Below are 27,395 nucleotides of genomic sequence, written 5' to 3' on the forward strand. Positions count from 1 at the left end.
GGAGGTAAACAGCACTGGACAATTCAGACAGTTTACAGCACAGCTAATACCTGCGCTGAGTCCATAATGGAGAGTCTTACATGAAATTACTGACCATTCCTTATGTACCAACTTCATACTTGGCCTTATTTTCAGGAACACTCTGTGTCACTTGCTAAGTAGGAGGGAACATGTAGTCCAGGTCAAAGCAACTTGTATCTGAGCAGCCTGCAGCACATAGACATGAATATGAGTGTAGTAAGAAGTAAATGAAATGCCCATGAGTTACAGCTGAATATTGCCGTATATTGGTAACTTTTACACCAGGTTGTTATGTATATTCCAGGTTCACCTCCTACATGGTCTGGGGGGGGGGAAATTTGGCTTCATGGAACAGACCTGATGTACTAAAAAAGCTATGTGAAATGGATAAAATAATTGCGTTTGAATTTTATAGATTGATAGTAGGGGAGGTGAAATAGGAGTCTGCATTTCTGGAGGCAAGGGTATGCAGACAGATCAGAAATGCCAGAATAAAACAAGCTGGGAAAGAGGAACAGGGTATAAAAGACGAGTGAAAAGCAAGAGGAGGTGAATGTGAACCGAATACTGGGAGTAAACCAGACTAAAAGAGATTTAAAAATAGAAGAAAATTAAAAAGGCATATTGCTGGCAGTGAAACAAGGAAGGGCCACTGAGACTTCTGTCAGGAAAAGATGTGGAAGTATGGAGATAAACTTCAGCAGTGAAAAGGAAAAAAAGAACATCAGTGAGCTTTCTGGGTTCTGATTTTTTTTTTTTTTTAAAAGTTGGGCAAAATCTTGTGCATGTTGATAATATCAGCATGTGAGGGGAGAACTTCAATAGCTGACAGATGATAATGTAACTGTCACCGTTGTGCATGTTGGGAAATGTCTCTTGAGTTTATAAAAGTGATTGTCATTTCTAGTCCTCCCCACTTAAAACACAAAGTTTTTAGAAGCCTAATAGCCTTTGTGTTGCTGTGGGGTGTGGATTTGGTTATTAACCCAAGGAGTGTTACTTGTGAGAGTCACCAGCAAGAACTTCCTGAAGCATCTGGGTTTCCCTCAGAGGTGTCTCCCGCAGTCCTGGAAAGACCTGGCCCTGTTTCACTTATGAGATCTGACGAGATCGTAGCCTGGGGTGGGAATGGCTTCTGCAAAAAACTCCACACAATCGGGGAATAGGACAGATTGGGGTCGGGCTGACAAGATTTAAGTTGGCACACATTTCGTGAAATGAAAAGGTCATCTTTCAATGAAAAGGAAGTGGGGGTTTTGTTTGTGGGATTTGTCTTCTGGCTTGAATTTCACTGATGGTAATCTGGTCCACAATAGTAAGCGAATGAGGTCAAGCCTGGAATTTCAGGGCTTTATTAAGGATTTCAGGTGATTGCAACTCATTCATCTGATATGTCCCAGTTGTTCCAATAGGCACTCCCACATCCTCCATATTTGAGGAGCCTTGCCCATGGCTTCACAAACCAATAATATCCAATAAAGTTTTGTACCTCTCATTGGGATGGCAGAGCTGCTCTGACTCTACCCCTTCTCGAGGGATTGAGCTGGGGGCAAATGCCCCTGTACTTTTGTCCCTACTATAAAGTTTTAAGACTAAACAACAAGGATTTTAAATGGAGTAAAACTTCAATAAGGATTCTTTTTAAAATTGAAACATTTCTTGGTTTGTTGTGGTTTGGATTTTGTTCTTTTTTCTATTGAAACACAGCAACACCTCAAAGCTGTAGCTGTGCTCTATGCTGTCTGTAAATGCTACAAAAAGAGTTGCTTCTGGCACAAAGAGACTACAATTTATATAAAATATAAAGCAACCAGAGGGAGTTCTCACTAATATGGACTTCCCATCTGGAAATAAACTGTTGTAGAGGTATCTGCTGTGGACAGGAGGGTTGAAGGTTTCTGTTCACTGCATTTGAGACTGCTTTTAAAGGACTTCTGCTGATTGTTATTTTCCTTCTTCCTGGTACTTTTCTCTTTGGTACTGATTTGTTTACAGCTCTTTGAGTTTCCACTTGTTGTGGAGGTGCAGTGACTCAAACTGGATCTCATACATAAGGAGTCCATAATACCAGGTCCAAGTACACTACCCTGTAAGTTGTGTGTATTAAGACCCTTAACACTTTCATTCACTAGTCCTACCTTTCCCCTTGTGCAGCAGGTGTGGTCACTGCAAGCACTTGACACTTTCATCTTTAATTTTCCTAAACACACATGCGTTGAGATGCTATTTCTGGAGCAGGTGGAAGCTGCTTTCCCAAGTGGTATTATTGACTAACTTGACAATAAATTCTCCCACATATACTGCAGTGCTCCTTCCTGAAGTGACAAATAGACACTTCCATTTTTGCCTTCTCTGATCAGAGCAATCAGCATGTCCATGGCATCTAAAGATGAGTATTTCCCTACTCAAGTGAATATCAAGCAGCAAATCTCCACTCCACGGGCAAATGAGCTGTGCCAGGCATTTTAATGAGGGGGTAGGTTAGCCAGGTTATAATTGTCTTTAATTTACACTTCCAGAAGCTGTAACATTTACCTGAACATGATTGGCACTGGGAGAAGGGGAAAATTATGTCGTACTTTTGAAAAGAAAAATCAAAGAAACAACTTCAGATCTCATATTTGAAACAGAATATCCTGCTGATTGACCACGCACATTGGTAGCAGTAGGATTTTTTTGATCCATAGAGCTGAATGATCGCTGCCAGTAGTGAACACAAAAAATTAGTTCCATGGTGGAAAGCATATACTTTTGCTTTTATTTTATCTTTTCTTTTTCAAGAGTGTTTCAGAATGCTCGTCCTTTTTTCCTGCTGAATGGCAGGTTGAATTCCTGCTCTTTGTTGTCCTCGGAGACTTGGAAAATTTTTTCACTGCGGTTATCTGAGGTTTTGTCTAGTTTAGTTATTTTTAATAATGAGAAGAAGAGGCTGTCCTTTCCATCCCACCCACTACTGCACCATTTTACAGTAAAGTATAATTTCCTTCATGAGTGAGAAATGGGTGATGAACATCATATCTAGTGCAGTGGTGTAGTCCTGGCACCTCTCATGAACCTGCAAACCAAGACTGTTTTCTTATTCTGTTGTGTCTTGCAAACTTCCCCTCTTTCTTTGCAGAAGTTCTTGCAGAAAATACCCATAGGCTTTAATTTCATCCTTATTGCTGCATTTTTTGCTATTTTTCAGCTTCTGCAGTGAATGGTTTTTGCTGTCAGTGTTTCTGTTCTGTAGGAGGGAGCTGTGGGTGGTTACAGCTGTAACGTGTGCACCATAATCTCGAAGCATTTGTTAAAAAATTTCCCGTTTGCTCTGTTTCAATTTTTAACCAGTTGAGTGGCGTGTGCTGGTGCCCTGGGGTAGCCTTGCTGCTCTGGCATCACAGGTTGAATTGCATCCCACCAACATTTGGAGCACTTGCAAATTGCAGCAGGAACCCACAAAACCCACAGCCTCCGAAGAGAGGATGAGATGAGGGATGAAAGCTGTATTTTAAGCCTAGCAATCACCGTGTGTGGGAATTGAGGGGAGAGGCTTCTGAAGATCTGATTTTCTGTTTGGTTTAATTTTTTTTTTCTCCCTAATCCTCTGGCCAGCCAGTCCACAACCCACATTTCTGTTGAAGCTCCTGAGGGCATATTAGAGGACAGTGGGAGTTGTCTTGTTGGTAGCCAACAGCAGAAGGGGCGAAGTATTGATTGGGAAATGTGAGAAAAGGATACTGCTTCCTAAGAGGAAGCAGAAGGCATGAACAGCAGGTTTGGATGGGAAGAGGGATTTCAGATTAGGGGAGAGGAGGAAAGAGACCACTGATTGTCTTGGTTTACATCCATCCCAAGTACTTGGGAGCATGTGGTTGTTATGCCCTCGTGTTAACACTCTCCACAAGTCCTTTTTTATAACTCTCCTTGTTGTGAGGATGTGATATTTGCAACACGCGTTTCCTTGATACTGTTGTTATAGAGACATTTCTCCTCTCCTTGTGCCAACTATTAAGAGCCATCATGTGCAATGGCATTTGAGCTTATTCTTCTCCTGGCGTTAGCAGAGAGATTTCTTCTCTTTGTAAATGTTGAAATGTTTTGCAGCTTAGCTATAAATATAGCAAAATCACGTCGCTTTAGTTCCAGCATCTGGTAGGATCGCTTTAAAATATAATTGAGTAAAAATTAGAATTTAAGCAGCAATTTTGTCACTATTTTGTTACATTAAAACAAAAAAATCCAACTTTATTTAGTCATGATATGGATAAACAAATCTCTTCTTTCTTTCAGGAAACTAAAAATAGCTACAAATGCAGTCTCTCTCTCAGATTGCTTGCAATTTATATTAGCAGTGGCTTCAAGATTTGAAGCGTGGATCTGCCTATTGAACAGTCCGTGGACTAACGGATATAGGATCATGGTCTTTGCCAGGGAGACAGACAGACGTGGAACCCTGGCTGCCTCTTGTTTGCTATTATGAATGTTCACTTTTGAGAATCTTGTAAAGAAGTGAAAGCCAGATGAAACATGTGTGAGTCTCACTGCTGTACAGAGAGGTTTCTGCAATGCTGGATGTGCATCAGGGATACAGGAATCAGTTCTCCATGCTGCTAAAATTGAGTATTCAACCCCTCTCTTCGAGGAAGCATGTGGCAGATTTGTGATGGGGTCTAAAATTGAAATAGAAGGCTCTATTTATTCTCTCTCTACTTTCCCCCTCCTGTCCGCCTTTTTTCTTTCCTTCTCCTTTTTTTTCACTGTTTTGTTTTTTTGGGGAATCCTTTGGACCCAAAGACCTTTGAAATTTTGTCCCAGGTTTTGTCTTTTCAAGTCAAACTTCTCATTTTCAGTGCAGAAGTTTTGTTCTACCCCAATAGTAGGTACTAATGTGTGTTCAGGAGAGGTGGCTGCCTGGAAGAAGTTTGGGAGCCTTTTTGTGAACTAATTGTGAGTTTAGAATCTCAGTCCAACCTTCTTCTCAGCAGTGACAGGTATCTATCTTCCCTTCTGCAAGGTAATTCAAGCATTCAAATTCCCCATTTGTTTTAAATCAGTTGATGCAACTTCTGTGATTCTCTGCTAGGAAATGTTAATTTATATGTACAGAGAGAGCTCACAGAGCTGGGGAAGAGAAACGATTCTCTTTCAGTCTCAGAGCTCCTCATTCAGTAAGTTCGTCTTTGCAAGGTTGAAATATTTTCATTAGCCCTGGTTTTTAATTTGTGTTTCTGTGTAAAAGTAGTAAGACTATTGTATGGGAAAACAACTGAGCCCTGGATAATTTATTTTTTTTTTTTTTCTTCTGCTGACTTGAAGACTGAAGACATACATGGGAGATCTGTGGCTGTGTCTGGAAATGTCATTAGTCCCTGCTTCTACTGCAGCTACTTTGGGGGAGGATTTTCTTGGTGAACAAGGTTTGCACTAGAGGTTTGTGCTGTGGTTGGAAACTTGTTACGTCTGTTAAAAATATTATAAGAGGTGGACCCTGCCAGAAGAGCTTCATCTAAAATTAATCAAAGAAGGTAACGTAGGCAAAGGATGGATAAGTGACTGCAGGCTCCCCAAGTCCAATGAATTAGATTATGCTGTTCTTAATATATACAAAGGCCTCATCATTTAGAAGAGATGGCGAGTAGAAAAAGAAAGCTGAGCACAGTTTGGTGGTTGTAGTTTGCTATCTTTTTGCATCACAACACTTATTTTGCAGTGTTCGGAAAAGATGCGTTGCAGAGCGAGAGAATTTTACATGCCATATCTTCATTTAAAAGCTGTGGCACACATTAAATTTAATTACTCTCCTTCTATGGCTTAAATTGAGGGCAGCTTCAAAAATGAGGGTGGCTTCTATTAAACTTAATTACTTTTCCCTGCAGTCTGCATGGTTAGTAATCATGGGTAGATTCTAAACAAAGATACAGTAGAGAGATTCTTTTATGAGAATAGGGCTGGAAAGTAGCCTATAAAATATAGAGAGATGCCAAATACCTTTTATATCCAGTTTTAATTTATTATTGTTATAGTTAGCTAGTACAATAACAATAACGTTTCAGCGTGATTAAGAAGGTATTGCTGGGGAAGGGGTGTTAGTTGAATTTGGCCTTTCAATATTTAAGCAATGAATTCTTCAATTTCTTCAAGTTCTTTTGCAGATTTATGGGGTGAAAAAAGGTTAATGATAGAGTTTTTTTACAATGTGTTCTATTGACTATAGATGGCAGATCTGACAGTTAAAATGAGAATTGTTCCAGAAGAAACTTGAGTCAAACTAATTATTTGAGATGTTATAGGGATGTATAATTATATTCACCTTTTTAAAAAAAAAAAAAAAAAAGAACAGGGGAAAAAAGTTTTATTACAACTGCGCTTTTTAAAGAACAAGTGGAGAAATAAAAGCAGTAATTGTTCTTAATTATAGCTAACTGTAATTGCACACAACTGCAATATGCAGCACATCAGCAGCAGATTAAGAGATCCTGGCATATGTGTAGTGTACAGAGCAACTTTGAGCAGAGATGTAGTTTTATGAATGCACATAATTTAGGTCTCCTACTTCGGATTCCATCCGTGTTGATTTTATTTTATTTTTATGGCTATTATGGCAAGATGATCGTCAGCTGGAAATTGCTGCTGCAATGATTTGTCTGTTACAAACCAGTCAAAAACCTTCGAAAGGAAAACTTGTTTCTTTTACACCAGTGATGTGGTGTGACCAGGGGAGATTTTCTCGAATGCCCTTGTGTATCTACTGATGCAGATGGATGGCTAGCAGGATTTTTTTCTGAAGCATCTCAATATAATCAGCACCGAGCTCCCGAGGATTCTGCAGCATGGTTGGAAATCTTTGTTAGCAATCTATCCACAAGTTTTTTAAGATTCAAACCCCTTGAAAACATAACCCGTGAGTCTTTAGCCGATGTGAAACTGCTGCTTCCAGGGATGCGAGTGCCTAAAGGTAGACTCTGATTTCTCCTCTTTGCACCTGATTTACAGCCTCACTTTTTTTTTTTCAGCTGTGTGAACGCAGCTCCTGTTTTTGAGTGCAGTTTTGCCTGTAAAACACTGAGCTGTCATTAAAGAGGGAACTAAAGAGGGAGTGCAGATGCTTAAAGGAGGCTGCTGAGCTTCAGAAGTACTCGGTGTGTTTCCATCTCCAAAACAGATCATTGCTGAAGGAGCAGGGGTCAATGTGCACCACCACATTATCAGTGAACATGTACATGGTCCTGTGATGGTAATTTCTGCTTCTCTTTAGTATTTCAGATGCATTCAGTCTTTTCTTGATGTGCCAGGATCCTCTCCCATGTTCCCAACCTGTTTTAAGCTGTTCCTTTTACCCAAAAATAAATAAAACCCATCTGTCACTGAATACCTTCCTCCCAAAACACAGTTTTGCAAAATGTTTCAGTCACAGGACAGCAAAAGAGTTAATTTAGCCTAAAACTTTGTGGATGAGAAGGGATCCTTTAAACTTCTGACACAGGGTTGATTTTTTGCCCTGCTTGCTGGTACAAACTATAGCCCCAATTGTAAAAAACTTGTGCTTCTAAGTTTGTTTGGCTCTGTAGTCTGTGAAAAGTGTCCATGTCTCCCCCAAAGCAGCAGAGAAAGCTTTCTGAAAGAACTGTGTCCTTTTTAAAAAAGGGGGTTCACCAAGATGGACAATGATGCACAAGAAGAGTGGCAGATATATCCAAGAGTGAAAAGCAGCATTGAGAAACTGGGCCAAATCACTCACAGAAAAAAAGAAAAGGTAAAATGGATGGCCAAGCACACAAGCAAACATGCAGAGATGTAGATATTATAGAATTTAAACTCTTTCTTGCAGGTAGAAAGAAGAAATCAAAACTTGTTTTACTGCGTGGAGAACCTCATGATAACCGGCATATTCTAAATGAATCGTTCACTTCAAATGGCAGTACTGTAGCTAAAATGTATCTATTACAGGGCTGCTAATAAGCAAATGTGAGCAGTATTTCTTGACAGCAGGCTGTGTGTTTTTTAATAAATCTGTGTTAAGTAGAAAAGGAATAAAAGCTGACACCCACGTAGCAATCCACTTTGGCTACTGTTTTCTCGCTCCAAGTATAGATGGATGCATTGACCCAGATCAGAAATTCTTGAAGGATAATTCTGGTTAGCAGAAGCCAACATGGAATTAGATGTGTATACATTTGTGTATGTGTTCCCAGAAAAGCTAATGATACGATTGCAAATGCTGAACATGTTCCCCATTCCTCTTTGTTAATACAGTGTTGCTTATGCTCTGCAATAAACTATTATTTCTGTGCTATTTCTGTAATTACATTTAATAATCGTCTCTCACAGTCCAATGGTATCAAACGTAGGAGTCCTTTCAACAAACTATGATAAATAGCTCCTTGCAGAACTGTTGTACTTGCGGAAGCTTTATGGCTCTCTTTGTAAGATTTGTCATTTTCTTAATGCAGCTTCAAAAAGCTTCTGAGCTTTGTTATGGACCGTCACTGTATTTTTCCCTTCCCCCTCTTCCTTGGAGTGTAGCTGGGTAAATGAAGCTTAATGTGCCATTTCCAAGCACTGTGACACTCCTCCAGGGCTGGTTACATTTACCATTGCTAAAGTATAAATAAGTGAGTTTTAATGAGCAGGAATGGTTGCTAATAGCCGATTCAGGTACTTAGTAGTCCATGTTATTTAACTGTGGTAGAATTACGGAACATAAATGGTCTGATGATTAATAGATGAACCTGCTACATATTGCAGCCTAATAGTTTTTGCCATTAAAGAACTATCTTAACATCTTTTGGTTTGGATGTGGCTGGGGAGAAAAGGGCTCACTTGTAGATTTATATCACTGGTAACTTACACTTTAAAACACTTTATATCATAATTTCACAGCACTATCTATATATTGTTCAGTAACATTTATGAACTTGTTAGAGAACAATGGTACTTGTGTACTTCAATTTCCTGAGGTGGCCAGCTCAGCAGATTTATTCTCTCTGTTTAGGGTTGTCAAAAATAAACTCAACCCATCCTTTTAAGGTCAGAAATAAGACACTGAGTTAGATCTTAATCTCTTTTCTTCTCCTGTCCCATTAATTTTGAGCAGTGGTAGAAAGACCAATAAGTACAAAACTTGATTGTATTTTTTTAAACGTTTCTGATTTGTGGGAGGACAGGTGGCAAGAGGGGAAAAAAAAAAAAAAAAAAGGAAGCAAGAAAACAACAGATGAACAAGAAATGAGCAAGAATGAAGGAATAATAGCATCCAACATCTGTTGCAGTTTGTGATGAGACACACCAGAAGATACCACAGTATTTATGGAAATATGAGGACTGTTTTGAACTGCAACTAATGGGACACAGACTGCTGGCTGGCAGGCTTGTTCACAGAGTCCTTTCTGCATTTTTCCTATTCCATCCCGTGTTTCAACCTGGCATCGTTGTATTTTAGATTACGAGGAGGAGATGCCAGGACAGAAAGGAACTAAGCAGTGAATTTATACTTGACTACCAGCTAGAGAAAGGAAGTAACCATTTCAGCAGGTGGATGAAAAGACAATATGGACAGTTGTCTGGAGGAAATGCTGGCAACACTGGTGTTCCAGGTAGAGACAAGCTGTTTTCAGCAGTTCCTGTATCTGTCTGATGCTAAAGAAAAGCAGGCTTTCCAAAGACATGGAATGCTTCCCCTGAGGCTGGGTTAAAGTAGCAGCAGCGTTTATCAGGGCAGGTTTCTCTCCATAGCTGGCAGTGTAGGCAGAGGAGTTTGCATCTGTCCATGGTACAGCATGTGGCCATGTCCAGCATCCCTCCTACTGTGTGGCACTTCACTAAGAGTTGATCTTGTGGGATTTCTGGTATTTGCTCCTTCTGAGTGGAAAAATACAGGAAGAGTGCTCCACCCTCAAAACTAAAAGTGGGAAGAACCCCCCCCAAAGCCTGGAAATCTGTGGGATTTTCCTGGGAGGATGGGGAGGGTGGTGTTTGTTTATTTTGTTGTTTTGTTTGGGGCAGGGGTTTGGTTTGGATTTTGTGTGGTTTTGGGTTGGGTTGGGTTTTTGTGAACTGAGCAAACAAGACCATCCTCCTCCTATCTTACCTTAGTTCTTCTAAGGTACCTATACTTTAGTATCACAGTTTGTTCTGGAAGTCCCCCAGCTTCACAAAACTTCAGAGATCCCCAAATGCACGTCTCAGCCCAGTCTGAATTGGATAAGAAAATTAATAACTATTTGAATACATAATAGCTGAAGTATCCAAGTTGTTCTGCTTCAGTGAAGTATTTTGAGACCAGGATGAGATGCCATTTCCAAGCTTGGCATTTCTTGGCAGAGAATCCAGAGTTACTTCTCTGAAATAAGTTTAAATAAAACCTCCAAATTTTTTGAGTGGCTTGAAGTCTATGTATTAGTGAAAACATCTGACAGCAGGGAATACTAAAGTTTTGAACTGTTAGCATTGTGAGATTTGAGGGGGAATGTGGGAGGGAAGAGTGAGGTGTGGGCATTCAATAGAAAACAGTTGTTGGGGTGGCTCTTTCTTTTTGGCATTCATCACTGAAGACATCGACATTTTACCCAACCAACAGCTGCTACATCATAAAAGACACTTGTGTAAATGATACATATAATTGTGCCTCTCACCCTACACAAACATGACAAGTCTTACATAACAAAAGATACCTACTGCAGCCCTGTGCAACATCCCAGAAACTAAGGAAATCATATAGGCCATCACCATCTATAGTACTTGAATAATTTCTTTGTCTTCCTTCATATATCTTCTGCAGCCTTGTGAATTGTATGACTTCTTGGGGTTGCTCAGCCTAGAGAAGAGAAGGCTCTGGGCAGGCCTTCCAGCACTGTCTAGTATCAAAGAGGATCTACAGGAAAAATGAGGAGGGACATTTTGTTGGAGACTGTAGCAATAGGAGAAGAGGAAATGGCTTTAAACTAAAGACAATAGATTTAGATTAGATATTGGAAAGAAATTCTTCCCTGTGATGATGGTAATGCCCTGGGACAGGTTGCCCAGAGAAGGTGTGGATGCCCCATCTCTGGAAGTGTTCAAGGCCACATTGGATAGGGCTTTGAGCAATCTGGTCTAGTGGAAGATGTCCCTGCCCATGGCATGATACTTAAGGTCCTTTCCAACAAAAAACATTTTATGACTCTATAATTCTACTGAATTAGCACATAACCCAGAATTCTCATTTTGTTCTGTATTTGTTTGACCTGAAATTACTGCTGAGAATTTGGGCGTGATTCCCCTCCTTTCATTTGTACAGTGAGAAGAGATGGTGGTAAAGTATAAGCACTGCACCAGTGGCAGTGGTAGCATGAGCTACAGGTCAGTCAAATGCCAAATGTGTAAGATTTTCCACTCTGGGAGGTTGCAGTAGGTTCAATGAGCATATGGGGAGGAACATCTGCTCTGTTTTGGATGATCTTTCTTCTCATTTTGGAGAGAGACAGAGGGTATATTCCTCCTACTGAGCTCATGCAGCTCCCTAAGACATTTGCCTGTGCATCACTTCTTCCTCTCCCTGTGCTAACAGGGTGATGGTGTAGGAGTTGGTACTGTGGTGGATTCTCCCCCATGTTCTTTCTGCTGCTTCCTGTGTCCCAGAGAGCCAAATTCTGTACCCATGGTGCTTTCTTCCTTCATTTCCAAGCCATCAGCTTTCAAAATGGGGCACTTCCCTGAGAAAACACATGGCAACAGCATTTCCTGTGCTGCAGGAGCCATGTCTGCAAATCCATGCAGGCAGGCTCTGACCTTGGAGCAAAGCACCAGAGCAGGATCTTTCTTCATTTCCTCTCCATGCCCTGGCATTTCTCCCTGATGACCCTGTCTGAATTGCATCCCATCCGTGCCCCCATTACCACTCTCTAAAATGGACACTGCTGTGTTTCTTCCACCTATTAATTTTTATCTTGCTCTTTAATACCAGAGCAGAAGATGTATGAGAGAGAAGCTTTCCTCTGATGTCCTTGGTGGGTAGTTAGACGAGAAGCCAAGATCTTAGCTGGGAGTTGTAGTTAAGCTGTAAGGAGGGAGGATTTGGCCTGAATTATGCTTTAACCTGTAAGCTGGCATTTATTTAACTTGTAAGTTATAATATTGCTGTCTTCAAGGATGTTGGGGTGAAGGTTAAATCAAAATTTAATTTTTTATAGAATATATAAAATAGTCACAACGATGAGGACAGGTTTTATTTGGAGTATTGTCTGCATACAAGATACACTAGACTTGAATGGTTTAGGTGGCAGGTGATTATCACTGAATACATAGATTCCTTTCCTCTCACCTAAGGAGGAATAAAAAATTCAAAAGTAGCTAATTTGGAATAGTGAAAAACGCAGCTTTTAAAAATAATCGTGGGAGAAAACAACAAGCATGTTTGCTCATGTCCTTTATCTCAGTCAGCTAATCTTGCAGAATGTCAGCTTGCATAGAAATAGATTTTTACATATGAACTTGTTACATCACTTCCTAAAAAAAGAGTATTTAGCTTGTTCTTAAATAGCACATTCAGAGACTGTTTATGCAGTACTTCTGCTGTAAATGTGTGATCCTTGTTAGGTAGCTAAGCTCGGTGTGAGGCTTTAAAATGGCATTGTATTTATTTGCTGCTTACTGTGTGAAAGATAAAATACTTACAGAAGTATCAGTTTGAAATCTTGATAGTTTTTAACAGTTTCGATTTTTTTAAAAGATGAAATTGTTTTTGACCGTTTTGATCTCTAGTTGTCATAGGGACCGGTTCTACCAAAAAGATATGCTAAAAGCATGTGATATAGAGAAAACAAAATCTTCTCTGAAATCCACTAAATTAGTCATAGAAAAACTGAATTCAAAATCTAAACCCCATATTTTATCCAAACGTAGCTTGTTTATGTTCTGCGCTCTAACAAAGCTGAGAAACTATCCAATTTAAGGCCAGTGAAATATCTTGTGTCTCACAATGGTATTTCAATACACACTATTAATTCTTCCAAGTCAACTCAGACATAGTCCCCCATGTGATTTTTAGGAAGAGCAGAAACAACAATGTGTCTTTGAAGGTGCCATTTTTCACCTCAAATGTGAAATCAATGTCCTGACCATTTGTGGTCATTAAAAATCCCACAACACCCTTCTGCATTGACTCCCAAGCCTTGGTGAAACTCCAAGAAAGTAATTACGTTCCTCCTGATACAACCCTGCTTTTAAAGCTAATTTAAAGTTCCTCTTCAGCTGTTCTCCCCTGCTTTAAGTGGAAAATCCTTCTTATCCCTTTGTAAACTTTTCTTTAGTTCTGCTTTCTACTGGCAATTGGTGGTCATCTGTTGCCACGCTGCTGATGCACGTCTGTGCAGGAGCAGCGAGCGCATCTGCAAGCATGAACCCTACAATTAAAAAAGCTGTTTGTTCGTGTTCTGGTTAAAAGCTGCTGAAATTTATGGGCTGTATCCCTTGGAGTTGGTGGCCACAGGAGCCGTCATCGCTCTAGCTGAGGGGTATTGTTCAACAGCAAGTTTTGGACCTTCTCTACCCTGGTTTTTTGTTTAGCTGAGTCAGTGGTATAGTGTCCCCCCTGTAGGCAGAGCTAGGAAAAAGTGGCTGAAAGCATCAGGTGAGTTGTTTTTCCTGGCAAGTCAGATCTGCACTGGGGCAAAACAAAGGACAACTTCATGATTACGCAATATATGAAAATATTCAAGGTAGAACTTCCTAGGTATCAACATGATTGCAGTTTGTTACACACACCTTGTCAACACATTTGACATATCTACCTATGCCACAGTGGATATTCCTGAAAAAAACCCCATAACTTTTCAAGTGATCCTCCCAAATACCTCATTTCTCTTCAGCTTGTACTTATTTCTGTTTACAAATATATCCCTTCCAGTAAGATTAACGCTTGTGTCAGTTTTGAGACTGTGTTTAGTAAAGGGTTGAAAGTTTCACCCAAACCAGAAATATCAGCTTAACCTTTGGGGGTTTTTTTGTACTTCATGGAAACTGAGGACAACTAATAGAACTAACTGCTGCTACATGTCAAAGGGGTCATGTTCACCTGCCCTGGAAAAGACAGGACCTTCTAACCCTCCTGGTTTAAATATCAACCGCTGACTCTGGGTTGGACGCTTTTCTTCCCAAAATTGAAGACTCCCATATTCTGCATCTTGAGGCTTGTCTGCTTGCTATCATGCTGCATTCTTAATAGCACAGCACACAGATCCCTACTCCAGCCTTGCCCTTATCCTCGTGTGCCTTGTGTGCCGTAGGCGGGCTTTATCCTCTCCCCAAAGCGTGAGATGGAAAAAGGAAGAACGGTGACACGATTGCAGGAATGTGTTGCTGCCTTTCTTTTTGCATCTTCCCCAGCACCCTGACAGATTGCTTAGCTAGAATCCATATGCTTTCCTTTTCAGAAAAAAAGTTGTGCTCAGGGGAGACCTACAGCTTCCAAATCATTAAGAGTCATGATACTGCAGAAGAAAAAAAATGGTTTCTGTGCGTAGTCTTGACTTTTATGGTTTGAACTTGGTACTTGCTAAGGTTCCTGGCATACATTTAGCTGAGTGTATATATAAGATGACCTCAGCTGCCCTTTAGAACCCTCCCTATTTCTTGTGCCTCAGTTTGCATCTCTGCAGAAGAACAGCATAGAATCTCAAACCCAGCAAAAATCATCACAACGCCCTTCCATTAACAGGGAGACCTTCCACAAGACCAGGTTAGTCCAAGCCCCATCCAACCTGACCTTGAACACTTCCAGGGACAGGGCAGTCACAACTTCTCTTGGCAAACTGTGCAAAATGTTGCACAGTTAAACCTCAGAGCTGTGTTATGCCAAATCCTGCAGGTAGGTGGGTAACAGCAGCTGCCAGTCAGCCTCTGAGAGCAGAGCACCATATGATTTCTCAGTGAACAAAACATTTAATACAAACACAACACTTTCCAGATATTATGAAGAGTTTTCCTGAACAACTTTCTTCAAACAGAACTATTAGGCAGTAAAGTCTGTTTGCTGATCTTTATGTAGATCTTCCCACTTCCACTTCACTATAAGGTTTTGACTAAAATATTTATACTTTTCTGCTTTGGTATACATCCTACTCTAATCCTACGGGAAGGATTTCTCAGCCTGTAGAGAGAAGTGACAAAATGTGTGTGTGTGGTGCTTGGTTCACCCACACTGGCTTTCTGGGCTTTGATAATATCTATATAGTCCTCACTTGAGGGTGCAGGGCCTCTTCTGTACATCAAAGCTCTTTGCAGGTCTCATGAGCAACTTCTAAACCTGCATTTTGCTTCTTTGGAAGACCTCATGTGAGGGTATAGCATTTTGGGGTGTAGACCTCCTACCCAGCACTCTCCTGGTTCCAACAGCACCTTCACTTTCCATATGTACCATTTCTGCTGCCCCAGATCCATCCTTTGTAGCTGAGCACAAAATGCTTGGAAATTGCAAATGACCTTCCTGGAAATGCTGTGACTGCTCTTCTGTAATGCCACCCTCCATGTAACAGCTTTTCCAGGGTCTACAGCCTTGTCCTCGTCTGACCTTAGCCTTGTTGTGCATCAGCTTATCCCATTTGCATTGGCACTGATTTCGGTGGAATTCGGGGCAGCTCTGACGAAGCATTCAAGTTTCCATCCTCATCCTTTTTCAAGGTCATCTTTTCATATCATAGACAGGATGTGAAAATACATGATCTTATATTCATCCTCCTTTTGAGTATCAGCCTTCTTTTACTTTCATCCAAGTGGTTTGTTTTTTTCCTGTAGATACAGTAAATTATGAGTTATATTTACTGTGTGTGTCACTGGGGAGTACTAGGGGCCTGAAAATGGGTTGCACAAGTCTAGCTTCACTTTCTTGAAATACTACAGAACGAGTATCCATTATCTTTAAATAAACTTTAAGGGTTTTCTTGATGAGTAATTTGCTCCATAAGATTTTCTTTTTTAAACTCCCATGAAATATATTTATAGAGCAGTGTTTCAATTCCTAATATTTATAGGACACTTACAGTGGACATTAACTATCTTCAGTAGTCCATGTGCCATTTATTTCCAGTGGTATTGCAGGGATAATTGTGTTTGTTTTCTAAGAAAATATTTTTAGCTTCATCATCTGAAGGGAGGTTTAATTTGTTTCTATGGTATAAGTTTTTCCTGAGTTGATGAGAAGCAGTGAAATCTTTGGATAGTTGGGAAGTAATCAGACTTCTCCTCTTTTACTTCTAAGTTTGAGTTTTGTTTGAGTTGGATCTATATTTCAAAAATCATTACCTTACATATTTCTTGCTTAAAATTGGAATTTGATCTGACCAAATGTGAAACTGGCAACACAATTAATTACATTAAAAATGTATATGCTAAAGACCTGCAGTGTCTTTGTTTAACATTCTGATCACATTCAGATTTTGTACCACTATATCGACTATTTAATAACTGTTTTCACAACTCTAACATCTCTTGTAGAGTGGGTTATTTAACAAAAAATGAAAATCTTTAGAAATTTAGATGCACCAATCACTCACTGCTCTGCTCAGAAGCTGACAGTGTGGTTCCAGTTTAATATCCTCTTTTAAACCTGCCTGATTCTGCTCCTTGATGTTTCCTGCAGCACCCACCTGTGATTTGCCTGCTTGTCTCTTTAAGCTGGATGAGCAACTGCTGCTTTATAAAATGTGCTCCCATACCCTAAAGCAATAGGGTTTGGACTATTCTGCTATTAGAACAGTAACAGGTAGCTAAAGGCTATCAAGACCCTTTAGAAAAAGAAACAAAGAAATGCCCAGCCTGACTTTTTAATCCAGGTTCTTTCCCTAAAAAACAAAAAAAAAAAAAAAAAGCATTTCAGTGAAAAGAGATGATGTCTGGGATTAGTGGTGGAAGGGAAAAAAATCCTGACTGTTGGAACCATTTAGTGATTCAGTTCTTTGATAGGTTATAAAAAAATATTATATTAATTCTTTGAACTGTGTAAGCCACGAGTAGGGCTTGGAAAATAAGGCTCTATGATACCAATGTGCAGGAGTTTAATGAAAATAAAATATCTAAAATGTACAGCTGTATCACATAACCCCATAGAAACCAAGTCTGTATTGCTCCACTCTAATTTGATTTTCTTATCTCTTTACATTCACTTCCTCTTGCTCCTGGCTCTCACCTTTGATGTCATTTATACCATGGACTTTGTTCATCACAGACACCTACTAAATACATACCCATATGCCTAAGCTGGGGTGGGAACTGGCTCTTCTGAGATGCCTTAAATATCTGCTGGTCTGTTGCTGAATGGTGCGTGCAAGAAAAGGCCATGAGCCATCTTTTTATTTCTTGCTTATTCTTCCTTGCAACCACTGAACACTGAGCTCTGATCTGTGCCTTTTGAAGCAAAATACTGGGAGGTTTCAGGCCACCTTCTGTGACCGGCAAACTGCACAGTTTGGAGGTAGAGACCCAGTGGAAAATGCAAAGCCATGAGTGTTTAGAGGGCCCATTTCATTTTCTCTGACACTGTCATGGAGACTAAAATTGCCAGTGTAACTACCAAGGAAAAAGCCTGGGTGTCACTGTGGGATGCTGAATTAAAAAAAAAAAAAAAAAATTAAAAAAATGAGACCCTTGTAGATGCTCATATAGTTCATATAGTGCCAAAAAGCACAGGGGATCTAGAAAGATCTCCTGAAGAGGAGCTCTGAGTTATTGTGGTATTTAAGAAAATAACTCTGCAGTTGCCCCATCAAAAAAAGTGACTTCAGAACATGGTGAAACTCTAGAAGAGCTTTCAAAAATATATTTATTAGGGTTTTTTAGCTTTGGGTTCATAAATGAATTAGGCTTGGGGGTTCAAACTTTATGTATAAGGTTTATACCCTTGCAACAAAAGTGTATAGGTTTGGTTCTGTACTAAGAGATCATTAGATCCATAGTTTGGGAAATTGCTAAGGCAAGGAAGATTTTGAGACCTGTCTTAATTACTACCACAACCCTTTATGGAAAGGATTCCCTCCCCCTTATGTAAATGTGGATGGAAGGATTTTCTGTTCCTCAGCTGTAAAAAAGAAAAGAATATTATGTTAAGAATTGTCCCATACCACGAGCTCCAAGCTACAGATGTGAAATTTTGCAATTTGTATCTCAGCTGAAGCAAACAGGGTATGAACTAACCTGTAACCTTTCCTACAGAAAACTTAACCAAAGGGCAGAGAATTCACAGCTGAATGAGAAAAGTGTGAAATGAGATGGACCTCTGGTCCAGTCTAGGACAACAAACTCCCTTATGCCTCCTTGCTGGTTTTTTTTTAAGCTCTTGTAAATGAGAGAGAAAGGCGAAAAGGAGCTATCCAGCTGTTTTCCTCATGCTTGGATAAGGTCTAAGCAAATGTGCTGGGGAGGGGAACAAGGATATACAGTGGTGGTAGATCTGGGATGTATTTTAAGAACTATGTACTTAGGTAATCATAATGTATTTAATTGTGCTTTGATGTGACATACCGCTACATTAGCCTGCTTTCACTATCTCACACGCAGCTTCCCTCAAACAAATTGCAAACCCACAAAAGAGTTTCAGGCAAGTAAACTGGATGAAGTCACATATTTGAAAATAACTGTAGTGTAAACCCACCATAAGAAGACTGAATGCTAACATGGTATTTTTTTCAGTGCATAACATGATCGTAGAACTGTCTAATGTCTTGCTTTTGCTGCAGCACTTGAAAAAAAGGGAACATTTTCCACTGGAAAATTGGCCCAGTGCTGCGTTTTGGCTACGTAAGATCATGCAGTGCTGGCATTTGAAATAGTGATAATTTTATGCCTAAAAAAAAAAATGAGTAATTGTACCATGGAGAACTTTATTCTGATGAAATCCTTAGATCACACTCCGTCATTTGTTTTTTCATTCTTTTCTATATGATCATGGGCACATCGCATCCTCAAGCAAGGCTTTTGCGTACGAAGCTGTATATGAGTGTCTGCACTCCTACAAAATACAACCAGTATAAAGGCTTCTTTAAAATTTTATAGCTATTTAAAACACAAGCTAATCTTTTCCCACTTTGTGTCTTTCAGAGAGACTGCCACAGAGTTATCTGGAACATTACCAAGGTAAGCAAGCTGCTCTAAACTGCGTCTCTGTGACAGTGTCTGGAAGGTGCTGAAAGAAGCACGACCTTTTGAGCCAGAACATGATCCTTTTCCTAAGGAAAACTGCTGGGATACTGAGAACTGGGGGTGCAGAGAGAAGAGCACTTGCTGCATGCCACAGGCACTGAAACACTGGCACAGCCAAACCCACACAGTTAGAGCGACGTGTTGAAGTTGCTTTGAGGCTCAGCACAGTTGTGCTCCTGATGAGAAAAATCCCAGCTGTGGCTTCCTTCCAGCTGTGCAATTATACCCATTGCAGGTGGTTTGGCTTTTGCTTTACATTTCACCTGAGGGATGAGGGGAGGGAAACTTGGAGGTAGGAGGAAGAAACACTGTGATCTTAAGGCATTTTCATTTGGAAAGCAGGAAAGCAGCTTAGACCAGATTCTTCTGTGCTGAGAAAGCTCTTCATAAAATAATAGAACTAGACAAGACTCCCAGGCTGTGAGAGAGGTTTTAGAAGAGAGACCTGCCTACATATTGTCAAAGGATGCAATAAAATGCTGTAATCATACAGAAGGGTGGAGAGAAGGGAAACACAAAAATCTGATATGGTAACCTGTTACTTAGGAGAGATGCCTGTGAGTTAAAAAATTGGTTTTCTCAGTCCACTTGTATCTTCTGTCACCAGTTTTGCTCTCTGAGGTGCAGGGGGTTTTAGTGGGGTCATGGTTTTGGGGGGTTTTGTTACCCTCTGATTAAAAGCAGTGTTGTAGTTCATACAATATATAATGTAAAAGGAATATTTCAACAAGAAAGTCAGTTTTCTTTAAACATGGTAATTCATATCAGTTATTTCTGCTTCTAAGGTAGTGAAAAAATATCCTTCTTTAGGGTGTGTGTGGTATATATTAGTTGACTTGTTTATATCGATAAGCTGCAAAATTGTTTATTTTCACTGTATATGATGCTTTTCCCACTCTGTAAACAATTTGTTCTGTTGATACAAACTTGTGTGATTTATGTGACTAGTTTATTTCACAGGTAAATTTGTTTTTATGGCTGTCACTTGATATCCACAGTTGTGCAAGGATATCTGCTGGTGAAATTTTGCCAAGTGTTTGAAGTGCTGAGCAGTGATCAGGCCTACCTGACACAAAAGATTTTATCCATCTTCCTTGCAAAGTAATTACAATTCTTCATACTTACCAAAAAAAAAAAAAAAAAAAAAAAGGGATTCAACAGAGTAGCCATCTCCTTGATTAGGAATGTCAACATCAATGCTTAGCTATAGCAGGTTCTAGTGCTAAAATATTTCCAGTTTGACTGCATGCCCCAATTGGTTAGGTATTATAGGACTAATATACTGGAAACATGAAGTTCTTATACTGCAAAAATGAATTCCACTTCAAATTAAAGTTAAAATGAGATACATAAGTGCTTGAATAAACATCCTGTTTTGTACTTGCCATTAATGATTGTCTAAATGTGCTTTTTGAATTATTACCACAAGGCTTTAATTTCAACTGTAGCAAGATGTCACAAGTAAAAATCAGATTATACCAGCAATGTGCACAAGGGACTGTAATTGTGTTATAAATATTAAACCAAATGATCTTGTCATGATTTAAAACAAATGTTTCCAGCTGGGTGCAGGTTGGCTTGTCCTCCAGCCTCCAGGATTCACCTGTTCCTGCGTATCTCTAAACAAGCAGTTCTTTGGGGCTTTTAATCTTATGTTGTGATGTACTAATCTGATATTTTTTGTTCTTTCAAACTTCAAGAGAATCATTTTGCTATTATTAATTTATAACAGTGAAATAGCCTAATTTCCCCACCAACACCACATCTTCTTCCACCTTCACCCTGAAAATACTTTACAGTATAAACGTTTTGGGTGTTGTACCTTGATGAAATTAATAACCACTTTTCCATCATTACTGTGCTTGTTGTATTTTGTGCAGTGGGGCAGAGCAAGTCCCCTGTAACTCTAGAAATCCACAGATAAACAAGATGCCTTTTCTTGAAGCAGTAATGACTCATGGATGTATTTGTAGCCAGGATTGATCAAATCCTTTTCAAGCATTTGTAAAACTGGTGAAAGGGGGTTTTCAACTGCAAATGATGTAAGTGTGAACAGATGTGTCTGTACTTGGAATATTTTGTCTGGCTGTCAGGAAAGTTTAGGCACCGGTGGCACGAATTTTTTTTGTTGTTGTCATTAGAAAAAAAAAAATTCTCAAAAACTCCATCTGAATTTTTCATCGATTAGTTAAAGGAGTTAGGGATTTGCTCCTTTAAAGCCCTGTAATTAGTCAGAAGTTACAGAAGAGAATATTCTGAATATTTTCTCATCTTCTATAATAACCAAGAAAGGTCACATGTGGGCATTTAAAAAACCAAACAAACAAATATAACAAAGTGACTTGGTAAATGATGACTTTTTATACAGTAATTTTCCATTGAATGCTGCTGATGGTTCCCTACTGATTATAATTAAGAGGAAGAAGAAATTACACTACTTCTCCACTGAAATATGTGTAACATTGATAGACAAAAGTAGAAAAACGTGAGTTGGTGGACATCATTTACAAGGAAAGCTAATAGATTAACTTTGCCTGTAGAAAGATATGAAAATATTCAGCACAATTATATTGTGTCAGTTCTAATTTACCAGTTATTTCTGATGATTTGGGGAAGCTCAGGCTAGAGAAAGAATTGAAAATTCAAACTTAAAATGTGATAAAGAAGCTTTACAATTTTTACATTAAATGCCATTATTACAGCTATGAATGTATATTGTTTTTTCGAAGAAAGGCTTTCTGTGAGCAACAGCACATCAAAGAACAGATCTTCACAAGGAAAACTTTATAATAATATTAAGTTGTTCATAGCATGACCTATTTAGAGTACTCAGATACTTCTTGTTGTAGACTACATAATTAAATTTTAAATGGAACATGATAAAGAAATTATACTGGTGATCTCCGGAGATTTGAATACCCTATTTGGATCTTTACAAGAATGTAGCGAAGGCATACTTTTAAAATTTAATAAAGGTCTGGCCTATTTTTTTTTTCCCTTTTAGACATTCCATAGCTGCTATTGCAGTTCTATTTCAAACTGTGTTTGCTCTCAACATCTCATAGATGGTACCTGCAATAACAGAGCAGACTAAAAGCGTTAGAAGAAATGCAGTTTTAACTTGAGAAATTCACCATTTAAACATAATACAGAACAATTAATGAATGAAGATAAGCTCCTAAAATGTTGTGGAACATAAGATTGTAACCACCCTTTCACAGACCATCATGTGAGCTCAGTAGTGAATGAGAACACTGGAGTGCTGGAGCACAGTGGGAAAGCCCTGTGGGCATGAGGGAGATGATGTTTGGAGCTTAAAGGAGAAAATACTCGGCTTCAATATCAAAGGGATGATTTCAGTCTCTAGCCACTTCTGTTTGTTTCTGTGAAAGTTACTTTATATATAAAGAAGAACAAATATTTTAAATATAGACTAACCACATGGATTATTTATTTGCTTAATACTAGGTTAGTACTAACAGAAGGAAAATCTGGGCTACTTTTCCACTTTTATGTACTGGCTCAATTTTACATTTCACTCGAGGGGGGAGCAAAGTTTAAACGGTCACTTCCTCCTCTAAGCTGTTAGGGAAAAAAAAGCAAATAATTTGCATATATATTTTTCATGGACAAATTTGTAACAATATCTCTGCAGCTCCTGCTTAAATCTTAAGTATAACTCAGGTAAACTTACATTTTGAGGTGAGGACCATCTTAAAATTGTCTTTTAGAATTTTTTTAGAAGTGCGGGAGGAAATCTGCAAAGAATACATTGATGTGAAAACAAACATGTTAAAAATGAAAACGCCAATCTTTGCCTTGTCCTAGAATTTCAGTAATCTACAAACTTTATATAGTTTAAACCTCTGGTCTGGAGTAGGGTACAAACTATAGCTCTCTAGAGTAGGGGTTTTATTCTCCACCATTCCATAACTTTCTTTAGTAATGTCTAAGTTCCATTTACTGTAGAGACTTCTGTTCTTGGGTGTCTGCAGCATTTTGAAAATAGAATTTAAGTACTGAAGTCACTTTGGTACTTTTGAAAAGCGTTAACCTGCAACTTCACCGTTATTGAAATCTAATGCAACTAAGCTTTTATCTGAAGGGAAAAGAAGAATTGACAACCCACCATATGACAAGCAAAATGAAATCTCTTGATCACTAACTGTCAGCAGTCTTTCTAATACCATTGTGTTAGGGAATGATATGTCTTCGAAGAAGCTCAGTACACAAGGTTTTGAATCATTTCTGTCTTGACAGCCTAACACAAGTAACTACTTGTAAGTGCTTGGATGAATTATAAAATCTATGTGGCTCTGTCGAGTGAGTTAATAAAACATCTATGAGCATTTTAATTACTATAAAGTGAAAAGGAATTTTTCCTGACAGTAATAGGAGCATGGACTAAAGACAAACTTGACATGTCAATTGCTGTCTTCACTGGGTTTGCATGGATGGTGGGAGCTGGGGTTAACTTCTGTGTTTGCTCTTTTGGTTTCCTCCCAGGTGAGGTCTTCTGCCAAGCAATTTCCCTCCCCCTGAGAACACCAGGTCATACCTTTCAACCCTCTTGTTTCCTATAATGTGGATGTCCTCTCATGTCACCTGTGCTGCTTTGCCAGTCGTGTCAGGCTTGAACACCCATCCGCCTACACTTTATGAGTGTCTCTGCCAAACTATGACAGAATTTTCCATGCCTTCATATAATATTTACTGAAGCTTTATTCTCCCTTAAATAAAGCAGGGATTTGGCATAGCCTGTTTGTGGCCTTCTCTTCAAACACAGAAGTTTTGCTTTCCACCTTCAAATAAATTCCTTCTCAAAACTCACTCTTGTTTAGAGGCACATAAATAATTGGTCAAGAAAACATTACTCATCCCCGATGGCAGGCAGTGCTAGCTGATAACATTAAAATATCTTGAATGTCAAACTATATGCAGTTATCCAGAGCTAGTCTTTGGAAATGATATCATCTTCTATCTTTTCCTAAACCACATCATTAAAAAGAAAAGAAAAAGATCCCAGCCCTCGGTATTTAAATGTTCTCTAGTCAACTGTCTTAAAGAGCAGGTTTTCCATAATTTGGATGCCTGCTATTTTCTAAAGAAAGTCATTATTTTGAAATGAGACTTGAATTTAACTAATCACTCCTTTAAAATAAAACAAAGTAACAAAATCTGATGTTTGACCTTTTACTATGCCTCAAATGCTGATTTCTAAATACTATTTTCTTTCATCTAACCTTTGAGCTGCTTTCCTGCACTGCAAACAGGACTGCCTATTACCCATTATATCTGCTGTAGAGGAATGCCCTGATGGTGTTTGGTCTTTCTGAGGTAGTGTAATATAAATTACAATAATTATTTGGGATGGTAACAAGTTTGATGTTATTGTAAGCCAATCTGGGTTTTTTTGAGGAAATAATACACAGGGTGTCTCCTTGCTATTCTGATCTTTTATTTTTCTGGAGTAAAGCTTTAATATCCTTAAAATGTGACATGGAGTGATTCTTTCTAGTAGCTGTTGGGTTTTTTGTGGTGTGTTTTTTTTTTTTTTTTTTGGTATTACAACCATTTTGAAATATGTTTTTACAGCTAATGTTAATCTTAAAACACAGTTATGTGCAATCTGATCCATTTCTAAAGAGATATTTTTAAAATCTAAAGAGGAGCCTAAGGAGCATAGAGGTGATTATCCATATGTGCTTACTGATGACTTGCATTCAGAAATTACTAAGATACCAATGGCAGGATTCACATTGCCTAAATTTAGCTATCACAAAAGTCCTCTGTGGAAAGAACCAGGGGAGAAATGAAGAGAAATAGGTACCTCATCTCAGGGCAGGGTGAATAACCTTGGGAATTGTTTTTTCTTTCTCCATTGCCTGAAAATGGAGCCTGGGGGAATAGCATAGACTAGACATTTCACCTGATGAGAGCTTTAATTTAAGGTGAGCAGCCCGACTTTTATAAGTGTTAAAGTGCCAGTGATGTAAGCTAATGCCTGCTGGAGTTTTGAGGACATTGGCATGCTTAACCTCGAAAAAACTTTCAATATTTGGTACTTGAGTCCTAAATATAGATCCTGGGAAGGAGGGGGGAAAGTCGGACAGAAATGATTGTTGGAATTGATACGGCTCTGACCCAGAATGCAGCAACTCTTCTCACAGAGCAGAGTCCTCAGAAATCATGGCTCACAATCCTGAAATGGTTCTTCATTATACATAGCCTTTGAATCTCAACATGGGTGTGATTTTACTCAGAGTCCTGGTTTTGGAAACCACAACCATTTTCCCCCATCACTTGTTAGCAGCTCTCACGAACGTTAATGAATCCGACAGCAGACCTTTATCTTAAAAGTCTGGTAGAGCTTTTGTTTTTATTCCCTATCATGATACTCTGAAACTAGAGACATATTCCCCCCCTCCCCCTTTTTTTTTTTAACTCTCTTTTCTGTTATTCACCTTAACCAGACTTCCAAGCATCGTTTTAACTCATTTTACAAAGCATTGCTAAACGTGCCCGATGAGGATAATGTGCAGTAGAAATGAAAGGACTCAGATCTCTTCATTTCCATTCCTGAAGGTGAATTCCAAGATCGTGATTATTTTTATTTATACAGTGCCTAAAGAGTACTAAATACTTCATGAAACAAATAGAAGACCTCTTGTAAAAAGCACGCATTCCTATAATCTAATTTTAGTCTCAAATCAGGCAGTATGAATGCTAAGCAGCAGGGCTTGAAGAAACACGGAAGGTGTACGAGGGCTACACTAATAAGATTGAGCAGTTATTTAGGTTCATTATCTGTTCCACTTAATAGCACTGCAATATCTTGCTGGTTGAAGTTAAATTTACATTGGCCTGTGGAGAACATTTGACTGACATGGGAATGGTATTTCTTGGGTTTGCTCAGAAAATGAGCCTTTGAAAAGCAGTTTGAATGAAGGTAGAGAAAGGGACCATTGCAGGTGGATTTTGAGACGCCATTCCAATATAAGAAACAGCAAAGGAAACGAGCTTAAAAAACTAAACCTCTTTTCCCCTCCCCATTTTATTTTCCAGCTCAGTTGAAATACTTCCAAGCTATTCATTTGTATGTATCCCTTGCTAAAGTGTGGGGTTAGCACTTAAGACCACCAGAATAATGTTATTTAGAAAGCAGTGCAAAGGATGAAACTTGTGGGAATAACTTATGAGGTACATATGCAATTTGGGAGGGGAAAAAGAAGTGTATACACATCATTTCCTGGAGAAGCAAACCAGCAACTGAAGTCAAGGGAAGATTTGTTAATGTGGCAGAGTTGAGAAGCTTTCTCTTAGTACCTTTGCTACAGCATGGACAAGGCATGTATCATATATTATACTATGATATAACATAGAGTATGATATGTTTTATGAACAGTTAGAAATTAATTACTCATATACAGAATTTTTATATATCATCCTTACCATTGGTCCCAGAAAAGCAGTAGTAAGATACATGGATGGAGCAATGTCAGGAAACCCACACTGATGCCCCTATAAGAGTAGAGATTCTGGTTCAGTGCTTTCTTCAACATTCTCTACTGCCTGAGCTTTGCTTTTATTTATGAAATCATTGCTATTGTAACATTTACAAAAATTGCAACTATTTGAATGTTTCCAAAAGATTGGCTATAAACTACAAGCAAATCTTGGACAATTCTTAGTAAATTATTGAAAGAGCTTTAAAAAAAAACAAAGCCTAACGCGTTCCCTGGTGTTCAAGGTTAACACTTTATACTTCATCTACATTATATTAAAAACATTTTTACTGGAGTCCATAAACGTTACGCAGTTTTAAAAGGCAATGATCGCAGTGGGACTAGAGGCATTACATAAAAGCCATACACGAGACCTGCAAAGCAGTAAGCGGTGCCTGTTTTTTATTTTTGGGGGTGCTGACTTGAGATTCCTCCTGTGAGATGATGACAGTTTTTCTGTCTACATCTTGCAGTTAGAAGCAGGCAACACCTAAAGTTTTCTTGTGGTCAGCAGAAGACTCTGAGGCCCAAACTCCCACGCTTGGAGCAGTGTCTCACAGTGGTGCTGTAAGTCTCTTACTAGAGGTGATGTTTTGTCACTCTGGAGTCACTGAGGACCTGCCCCACTTCCTATGGATGTTCTCCCAGTATGTTTTACAAGTTGTGCCCTACACAGCACTTCTCCAACAGCAAAGTGCCAGAGTGGCACTTCTCTGGGCT

The 27,395-nt window shown here is 39.0% G+C and overlaps 1 protein-coding gene across 2 annotated transcripts in view; it reads left to right on the top strand.

Annotated features, from left to right (window-relative positions):
* Positions 1-27,395, top strand: part of CELF2 (CUGBP Elav-like family member 2) — a 556,709-nt gene that overhangs the window by 226,631 nt on the left and 302,683 nt on the right. For both annotated transcript variants that reach the window (XM_050324875.1, XM_050324869.1), the window contains one exon: positions 19,069-19,104. Coding sequence is in view for 1 of the 2 variants with exons in the window: in XM_050324869.1 (XP_050180826.1) it covers positions 19,069-19,104 (36 nt within the window). In the remaining variant the exon portion in view is untranslated. The remainder of the gene's footprint in view (positions 1-19,068; positions 19,105-27,395) is intronic.

The sequence above is a fragment of the Myiozetetes cayanensis genome, unplaced genomic scaffold (assembly GCF_022539395.1).
Source record: "Myiozetetes cayanensis isolate MyiCay16 unplaced genomic scaffold, myiCay2020 scf3, whole genome shotgun sequence".
Lineage (NCBI taxonomy): Eukaryota > Metazoa > Chordata > Aves > Passeriformes > Tyrannidae > Myiozetetes > Myiozetetes cayanensis.